Below are 10172 nucleotides of genomic sequence, written 5' to 3'. Positions count from 1 at the left end.
TTTAAGTAAAAATTATCCATTTTCCCAATTATTTTTCTGAGATAAAGCAGGCATTTGATTAAAATGGAAACTGATATATTAGATCACTTACAGAGTCTGTGGAAACACTAAACTACTGTTCACCTCCTACTCAATCAGGGTTTGGAGTGTGATATGTGTAGAAGGGGAGTGTGTAAAATGACACAGTTTGAAAATCAACCAAACGAAGAGCATATTGGATCTTTGCGGAAAAAAATATCCGAGAAAAGGTACACTATGGAAGGCAGTGTTGAGGACAAGAAAACTTTCATAATTATGAACTTTATTTTTATTTACTATGCCAACATTTTCAGGAAAGAGACTTTACATCCAGTTTTTATAACTCATTTTACAAGCAAATTCTAATATACAGTATTTACTCTGGTTTTTAAAATCAATGGGGAAAACAATACTGCAGATATTAAAGACTGTGGTGTTTTTGTTTTTAGTTAGTAATGACTTAGAGACTTCAAATTTGTAGGGTCAGTATTATTTTGTTATGGTGACGCTCTAACGAGGAGAAAGTGGGTAGCTTTTCCCCAACGCAGTTATAATATATGATATGTAGCTTTAATTAATAGCATAGTTGTAGATTGGCACCCACAATCATCATCATTTATCCAAGTGTATTCTTTCAAATTGCTGCAGCAGAAAAACTGAAGGGAAGTGTGGAAAGAAAATTAGAAAATATAATTCAAGCATCAGAATGAAGAAAAATAGCAAGGCCATCATCCTCAAGGAAAAACACCAGGGATTTGTATTACAGCTTAATTAATTTTCAAATGTGCGCACAGGCATGCAAACATAACCACCCGAACTAATGCATAAACATGAAAACTACTGTGTAACAGGAAGAGTAAACGGAAACTATGCTGCAGTCTTACTGAACTTCATTGCAAGCCTAGCTGGTGACTCCAAATTACATCGTCAGTGCCCCAGAGACCAGGAAACCATCATGACAACTCTGCTCAGAAACTGAAAAGTGCACTTCTGTGTCTGTAACAACCATCTATGCTACAGGAAGACCAGAAGTGACAGCTATGGTGGGGGGGATCATGTTCTCTTTGACACACTGAGTAAAATACTTAAGGGTACCATGAAACATTCAAAGAACTTAGTGCTTTAATGAGTAAAGTGACATGCTGAGGATATAATTCTGTGAAAGGCTGTACTTCAAACAGCAACAATTACAGAGAAATTCATTTCAACAAAGAAAGCCACGCCCAAGAGGCATTTTGATATTTCAGGCACAACTCCAAGCAATTAAGCTTATTTAAAGTGCAAGTCTGATACCTTCTCTCATTATTCAGATTTTTACTTGTTAAAATACTTACTAAGTTCCCTAACATCTATATAAATACAATGAACAGTAGTCTATATGCCTGAAAATATTGCACAAATTAAAATGAGACTCCAAAAGAAAAATGCTAGAGGGTCTCAGTTATTAGAAACATTCTAAATGATATAACTATATAATCCTTTGTTTAATGCCTTAAAATCATCTGCACCTGTACTGATTAACTCCTTAGGCCAAGCTTTCTCTAAAGAATCTGATATACATCCATCCCATCAACAGCCGAATGTCTAATTCTACGTGCTCTTTTACTTTTCTCACTCACAAATGTGAAACTTAACCAACCCCCACAAAACTTTTTCTTCAGGATTTATAATTCATATATGCAGCCATCTTCACCGAAATCACAAGAACTCAGAAAAAAAGCGATCTGAGTTTTACGTAGAGGAGGATTTGGCACAGAGTTGACTTATAGAAGCACTAAACAGAGATCAAGCCAAATCTGAGAGTGATCCCTGATTATTCAGGTGAGTTACATCCTCACCTCATTTCTGACTTCATTGCCATGGAGCAGTTTTAAAAGAAATATTCATGCAGTTTTTAAAAGCAAACTGCAGGCAAAACTTGTTTTGTAAAAGCATCCTAGATTTTTTTCTCTTAAATATATTATGCTTCATTATTACATTGCTGAGCCAAGACTGTGGCTCAACAAAAGCACAGAGAAGTTGATAAATTGATGGGTTAATATTTCTATAAATTCATCAGGAAGAAAAAATAGAGCAGGAAAAAGACTGGAATAAACAAATTGCAGGAGTCAACATTTTTATATAAAAGCTATTTCCCTCAGACTAGGGAGTCAAAAATAAAGTAAAAGTTTTGAACTTTTCCCTTAAAGGATTACTTGTAAATAATGTTTCACAAGAATCTACACCAACTTCTAAACAAACCAAAAACCAATTCATCAATGTTTACTTTAGGAAAATATAGTGTGATAACATCCCATTTGCAATATATGAGATCAGTTATCTTTCTCCTTCAAGATGATACAGCACATGTACCCACTTACAGCTGCCAGCCATCACTTCCTGTCTCTAGGATCAAAGAAGAGCTTTGCTGATATGTCTGAGTACTTTACACTAACAATATCTGGACTATGTGAAAATCTTTCTGAACTTTAGTGTTTCTCTGACAAAAGTGCTGCTGAATGAGACTCTGGTACTAGATTTGTGTTGCTCACCACTTACCAATCCAAGAATGATTTTCATATCCAGTAAATGGCAGATTCACTTGAATGGTCCTCGGGGAGGTAAGGGAAGACTGCATCAAAATGACAGTAAACAGCTCTTTCAAAACTTCCACTAAAGCACTTGCTATTGTTTTTCTTAAAAAGGGCAATTTCACCAGTGAACATTTTTAAAATGAAATCCTTAGAATTTTGAGTGACTAAGTTTTTGGTCATAATCCCTTATGATACATTTTTGGTCAGCTGATTACAACAAAAGGCTATCTGTCTGAAAAGCATTAATTCTAATTAAAGCAGCAACAGGTGAACAGCCTCAAGATGACATGATTTGGGGGAACAGAGGGCAAATTTACTGAACCATCTGATGAGTGGCCCGCAGCATGATTGGGTTAGAGAATATGGTCCCTTGGTAGTTCCCCAGCTACCTTCCTAGAACATTAGGATCACCTTTAATACCTTTTAATAAAATACAATGTCCCTCTCCAATTCTATTTTTCATCCCAAATCTACTTCTCAAGAAACTGCCATTCAAACACACTAACATAAAAGGGAAACCTGGAAAACTCTAAAAAAAAAAAAAATTAAGAATTTCAGCTTTCTCAAGATACTTGTACTTAAGTTTATAATTATTCTCAAAATATTTTAACTGTTTTGCTATAGAAAATAGTTTCAATCCTTCTCTGTGGGGTATTTATAACTCACCAAAGTTTGTGCAAACATTTCAAGTCCATTATTCCAGTCTTCAGATATTAGCAGAAAGTCAATAAATATAAATATCAAAATAAAGACTTAATTTAAAATATAAGCTGTGGAACCTTAAAACAGCTATCATGGATCCAGAAGCCTATAGGATTCGAAACAACTACCAGGAAAACTCTAGCACCAACAACACATGTTACAAAATGAATACACCTTCAGGTATAGGCTTCAAGATATAATCCAAGCTTTCCAAAATCTATGGAGTAACAAAATCAAATACAAATGGTGTGTGTCTGTGTATGTGTGTGCACACGCGCACGCAAAACAGGATACTAAAGCAACATATAATTGGTTTTTATATCACATGAAACATTTTTAGCCAGCAGAGTTTGGTAAATAAATAAATACTGAGACTAACTGGCTGATCCTAGCAAGGAAAAACAAAACTTACATAGACTTCCCACTAAAAGCCTGATCTCTTTTATTCATCACAAAGCTTTTGCATAGACCTTTTGAATACACAAATCACTGGCCAGAATTTTACTTATAGTCTACCATCTTCAATTATCACCATATCTCTAGTTAAAACAGTAACCATATTCACAGGAGGGACAAGTGAAAAAGGGTGAGGCTCTAAGAACCACATTTAATACAGACCTTAAAAGGACTAAATCAGCAAAGCACGTTTCTTGCCTGCTAAGTGGAATATTATGAACTTTCTGATGTGCAGAGAGATGGATAACATGATTAAAGCCTTCAGTAGGCCTCTGAAATGGGTAAGCAAACTTTTGTGTTTACCTGAGACAAATATGCTCAAATGCCGTGTACTTCAACCAGGATATAAAATGGAAGAGCCAAACTATTAGAAGCTTCCACATTTTAATTTTAAGATTTGCAAGCTTTCAATGGAACCTCCATCATGGTAGCAAACTGCACATAAAGCTATTACAGAACAGATTGTTTTTAAAAAAAAAAAACAAATTGGCAGGTGATGGCTACGCACTTAATGTATCTTTGGTTTAGGAAGACGGGAGTATCGATTAGAGGCCAAACAATCCCCAGAATTCAAATTGCCATTCAGATTCTGCATGATTTCTTTTCTTCTTATTAGAGGCCTTGGGATGCTTGTCTTGGCCTGGAAGTTTTGAGGCTCTAGTTGGGAGCTGCTTATTTGTTTTTGTCTAAAAGAGCCAGAAGGGGGGCGGAGCTTAGATGCTTTTGGGTTTGGATTACTTGCAAGATTTGTTTGACTAGATGTTGGCTGAAGTTTTGATGAATTCCATGGTGTGGTTACTGATGACTTTTTATAAATGGGATTTCTACTTGGAGATGATTCAGAAACTGGAGGAGGTACCAAAGAATTTGAGATGGATGGCTTAAAAAGCGGTAAGGACTTGGGCTGGGATGTATAGCCCTCCAGTGAAGACTGATTTCTTCCAACTCTCTTAGTCTGGTCTACTGTACTTGACTGGGGAAGCGTCTGAAGGGAAGTAGGTACAAATTGCATGTCACTAATTTGATTATTTGCCGAATGATAAGGCTCTTGAGCATTCGTGGTCATGTTCAAGTTTGCTTCAGAAGATGTACTCTTCGCCCCATCCTCGGCGAATTGTGGGCTTGAAGAAAAAGGCCGGTCTTCCAGATCACAGCTGCTTTCTTGTTGTAAGCCGTGTGTAAAGCTTTCATCCAGATGTGCCACACTCTGCTGTATGCCCTGGACGGTGCACTCATTGTGGGCCTCGATATGCTGCGGCTTTATTAGTTTTCCCTGGGCGTGGTCTGTGGGTCTGGGAAGGCTGCTGGAAGGCTGTAGTACTTGAGGCTATTAAAATTAAAAACAACATTAAGCAACAATTCATTTTACAAATGCCACTCAGAATTTATGTAAGTTCCAATTAGGCTGTGTTGACACTTATGTATTAATATGAGAAGTATGTGGGGTTTTTTAATAGAAAAATAAACTGTAATATTCAAGTGAATTAATGAGACACATAAAAGAGTGATAATGCAAACAAAAAATGATACAGGCAGTAAACACTAAACAAGATTTGAAATCAAACAGGGGAAAAGAAAAATCTTAAAGTACTTATTTGTTGTACAAAAAAAAGATTTCCTGCCTTGATTCATTAAGTATTTAAAACTTTGTATGTAATATAGCTTGACAGAATGATTTCTATAGCACTTTGCTTTAACCTTCAAAAAGCACTGATAAAACCTGTGACCATTCAGAATATTACCCATTTTAAAGACTTTTTATTTTTTAAAGGAAAGCTGTTTAACACTTTAATTTATCACACTTGGCTAGAGAAATATTAATTTAAAAGTGTCACGGTGCTGTACTTCTATCAAGAATTAAAAATATAAGCAGATAAACAAGGTTTAGATTGATCATATTCTCTGTTGATGTGAAATTCTAATTACTCTAACAAAAACGGGTCAATACACTTAGCTAATACTAAGCTACCTTTAACATTCTCGTTGAAAAGTTTCAGAATAAAATGTTTTCACAGCTTATTTGTTCTGTCTCACTGCCATATGAGGGATCAAGTAAGGTTTTGGTAAATGGAAAACAGTTACCCTGTCCAGACTGAACATTCATTTAAGATTTAAAACAATACCCTTTTGAATAACAACTGAGAGTAAAACGAATGTGAAATTACCTGTAACTTGAACTAAAGCTGAGAAGCCTACAGTAACAAAATTCTTTAGGCCAATATGCCTCACACACACTTCTCTGGAGCTCACTGTGTGATTATATTCTACATAAATCAGGAGAAACATGCAACTTCTATTACTCTTGGGCGGTGAGTAAAGAAATATGAAACTTAAAGTTATCTTTCAATGACCCAGATAGTTAGAGTATATGAGGCAGAGCCTACAGGTCATATCCTATTATAAGGGAAGTTGTTATCAATGTATAAACACAATACACATCATTTCCTACTAAATAATGTGGATCGCAAATATAAAAATGTTTGCCAAAGGGCTCTGAAACACAGACTTTAAAGGGTCAGCTTTAATTAATAATTTTTTTGCTACACTAATGCACAAAAAAATCTACATAGTATCTCTAATTTCTCCAACCAAAGGGGCAAATCTATTTATACTACATCATTCATGTTTTGTCACTTTTTCATCTCCTTGGCCAGTACTAGATGACGGCTGCTGGCGCCAAGAGTCAGGCAAATTATGGCAGGGTTAAGATGACTGTGAGCAAAGTTTAATGACTTGTAGAAGGATGGCTGGCCAGGATGATACAGGGCCAACTGGCTATTTTAAAAATCAGTAAAATCAAGATAATGACTATTCAAAATTCATATAGAATATTACATTAAACTCTTATTTTAGGATATTAAAACTAATAAGCAATCTCAGTTTCTGCTTCAAGTTAAATGTCCTAAACTTTAAAGTCCAGTGGGCATTTTCACAATAAATCACCACAGAAATGGATAAACTGTCCTTCAAGAAGGAAGGTACTAAAGTCACCATGTAATGACAATTAGTTGGGATTCCCTAAAAAGAAAAGACAGTGCCAGTCATCATACATTTTAGAAAGATTAGTAAAAATACAGAGCAGGACCATATTAAGCAAACCAAGAATCTACCAAAAGGGGAAAAGGCAAGCAAAGAAGGCAAAGGTGCAACAATCAAATGGTTGACTGAAATGGAGATTTACTTTCCCTTTTTACCTCTCTTCAAAACCTTCAAAAATATCAAAAGATATTCTAATCTTGAGTTAAAAATCATAAAGCAACTTAAGACATTTGAAAATATAACAATTTAAAAATGACTTTATTGTAATATGCCTATTGCTAGTAAGAAAAAAAGGTATAAGTATCTATCAGCTCAAAGCATATAAATGTATGATTTCCTAATTAAGTAATAAATTTATCATTAAGATAACCAACCTCCAGAAAAGGGGTACTGTGAACTGTAGATAAATTATCCATTTGCACTGATTATAGTAGTCCCCCCCCCTTATCTGCAAGAATATGTTCCAAAACCTCCAAGTGGATGCCTGAAACTGCAGAGAGTAATGAATCCTATATATACTATGCTTTTCCCTATACGTACTTACCTACGATAAAGTTTAATTTATAAATTGGGCACAGTAAGGGATTAACAAAAACTACTAATAATTAGAGAACAATTATAACATAACTGTAATAAAAGTTATGTGAATTGTGGTCTCTCTCAAAATATCTTATTGTACTGTGTTCACCCTTCTTGTGATATGAGATGATAAAAGGTAAATGATGTAGGAGTTGTGACATAGCATTAAGACTACTATTGATCTTCTGACGGTATGTCAGAAGGACAATCATCTGCTTCCAGATGGCAGTCAACAGCAAGTAACCGAAACCACACAAATTACAGAAACCAAAACCGTGGATAAGGTGGGGGGACTACTGTACTTTGATTACCCAACTGACTACTACTTATCAGAGAACTAAATGGAAGTACAGCAGGAAGATGTGCTGCATGTATTAAATGCAATAAAGCTCCATATCAAATATTGAAGAAATAGGAAATAATCAAGTTTTTAAAAATAATAAAATTTTGAGTCTTCTGAGAGGAGTTAGGTTGAACAGTTATACAAAGATGCCTATCACTTAAATAAAGTGAATAAATTAATGGTTTCTAAGTGCTTTATAAATAATGCAGATTTTGTAGTTTTAGTAAACATTAATTTTAGTGCTGTGATCTAATTTCCCTATCCCCAAATAAATGTCGTGATTTATTATTTATTTGGAAACTAGTTTGGAAATCAATTCCACTACCATAAGAAGAAAGTCTCTCAAAGAAGATGAAGAAGTGACTACAGTGAGGACAAAAAAATGACTTCTCCTAAAGGTGGATAACTGTGTAGAACTGCTTGCCCACTGAAGACTGAATTGTCATTAGTCCCCTGCTGGTGACTTAAGACACACGCTGCCTCTTATCCTCTAGTACGTAAAGCGAAGACGCATTCTGATAGCTTGTTGCTTGAGGCACAGTTCCCCCAAATTCTAAAGCCTCAACTGTATTAACATAAAGTCAAGATACTAATAATTCTTCTTGCCCACATTCATTACTGCTTCTATGCTGTCAGATACCTTTAGAATATATTCTAAATAAATAAGTAAGATCTCATATTCTCAGAGATAATAAGACTAATAGGAAGGAACATCAAAGACCATTCATTTTTTAAAGGTCTACAATATATCGTGCATTGTTCTAGGTATAGAAAAATCTGGAGCTGAATACAATGCTATTCCTGTGGAACCTAAAGACCTAGTGAGGGAGATGGGTAAACAGATGACGACACCATGTCTCAAGCATAACAACATATGAGAACAAAAAGGAAAAATATGCCTGATTGTAGAGGTCATAGAAGGCATACAAGAGTTACAAATAATCTGAACTGAGTTTTAAGATGAGTTAAGAGTTTGCCGAGTAGACAAGAAGGGAGGAAACTTCAGGGTAGAGAGCCAGTACATGCTAAGCACAAAGGCAAAAAAAGAATATGCTAAGTTCTAGTAACTTCAAATTGTTAGACTGAATTTGGAAATCACAGTGTTGGTGGGAAAGCATAGGCAAGAACCAGCTCATAAAGAAACTCCTATCAGGCTAAGTGGTTATGACTTTATGCAACAGATGATGGCAGACACTGATAAATTTTAAACAGAGGAATCATAAGATCCAATGTGTATTTTACAATGTTATTTTAGTGGAATTAGTGAGTAACATACAGGAAGGGTGATTGTAAGGAGCATGCTATAACAGCTAAGATGATAAATTATAAGGGTCTTAAATTAATATACTTCATGAAAGCAAAACTAGAAAGGATTTAAAGATTTTTTTAAAGGTGATCAGGTAAGCAGGTTTGGAAGGTTTGGAAGGAATTCAAGATGAGTTACAGGTTTCTTCCTTTGGAGATGGATGATGAGGTACTAATCTGTATCCAAAAAAAGTTGCCCACCAGCCCATTCATTTCATAGCCTCAGCAACCCAAAAGACTCAGAGCGCAAAAGGAATCCTAGCACCTACTTGGGGGGTAGGGCAGACTTTAGGCAACACCCTGTAGTCAGAAATAAGTACAGCATTAACACTCCATCCTTGCTACTTACAGAATGGTTGGTTACTGAAGCTTTAAAATGTGAATGCATCCCCAGACTTGACGAGTGAAGTGCTTCTAAGACTCAGTAAGTTCATATCTTACTTTAGTTAGATCCATAAACCTTATCAGCACACCATTCTGAGAATTCTCAGAAACAACGGTTATAGGTATCAAGGTCAAGAGTACCAGAGGCACTACTGGGTACCTGTGCAAGCGATTGGTAGGATCTTCAATGATAATCTTAAATGTCTATTTTGGGCTGCTTACAAAGATAACCAGAAATATGAGCTCCTTACAGGAATGTACCATGCTTTGTTTTTCTTGTAGTTGGTATTCTTAGTATTTGGCACACAGTAAGGATTAAATATATATTTTCTAGATAAATTAACAAATAAATGAAATTAGTAAGCGGTATATTCCAAAAATTGCTTCTTTGGTAATAAATAATCAAAATGATACTTCCCTCTTAGGTTAGTGATACAGCACTAATAACCAAATAAAAACAAGTTTAAAAAAAACTGATGAAAAAGAAATCTTATAGCAGAAAAAAAAAGTTTTCTCTAAATAAGTTTGGGGTTAGCATAATGATTAATGTTTAGAAGGGCTGCAGGAAGAATTATAATTTAACTAGGACATAGCAACTCTCGTGACCTACTAGCCAAGCTACAAATATTTTTTACCTGGAGATCGACATTTCTGAATGAAATAAGTTAGGAAAACTGTCTTAACAAGCATTCAACTATTTTCCATTTCTTATCCTAATAATTAAATATGATTATACATGTAAAACATGTAGCATAGGATCTGTTAGCATATCA

The 10172-nt window shown here is 35.1% G+C and overlaps 1 protein-coding gene across 2 annotated transcripts in view; it reads right to left on the bottom strand.

Annotated features, from left to right (window-relative positions):
* Positions 1-288: 288 nt before the first annotated feature.
* LOC111144932 (coiled-coil serine rich protein 2) overlaps positions 289-10172 on the bottom strand; it is a 198636-nt gene continuing 188752 nt past the window's right edge. The window contains exon 10 of one of the 2 annotated variants that reach the window (XM_022499541.1): positions 289-5076. In XM_022499541.1, coding sequence (XP_022355249.1) covers positions 4258-5076 — 819 coding nt within the window. In that variant the 3' untranslated portion in view covers positions 289-4257. The remainder of the gene's footprint in view (positions 5077-10172) is intronic. The other variant, XM_022499542.1, reaches the window with a different exon arrangement.

Source organism: Enhydra lutris, unplaced genomic scaffold, assembly GCF_002288905.1.
Source record: "Enhydra lutris kenyoni isolate GAN:26980312 unplaced genomic scaffold, ASM228890v2 scaffoldscaffold12, whole genome shotgun sequence".
Lineage (NCBI taxonomy): Eukaryota > Metazoa > Chordata > Mammalia > Carnivora > Mustelidae > Enhydra > Enhydra lutris.
This window is presented reverse-complemented; position numbering and strand designations above follow the sequence as displayed.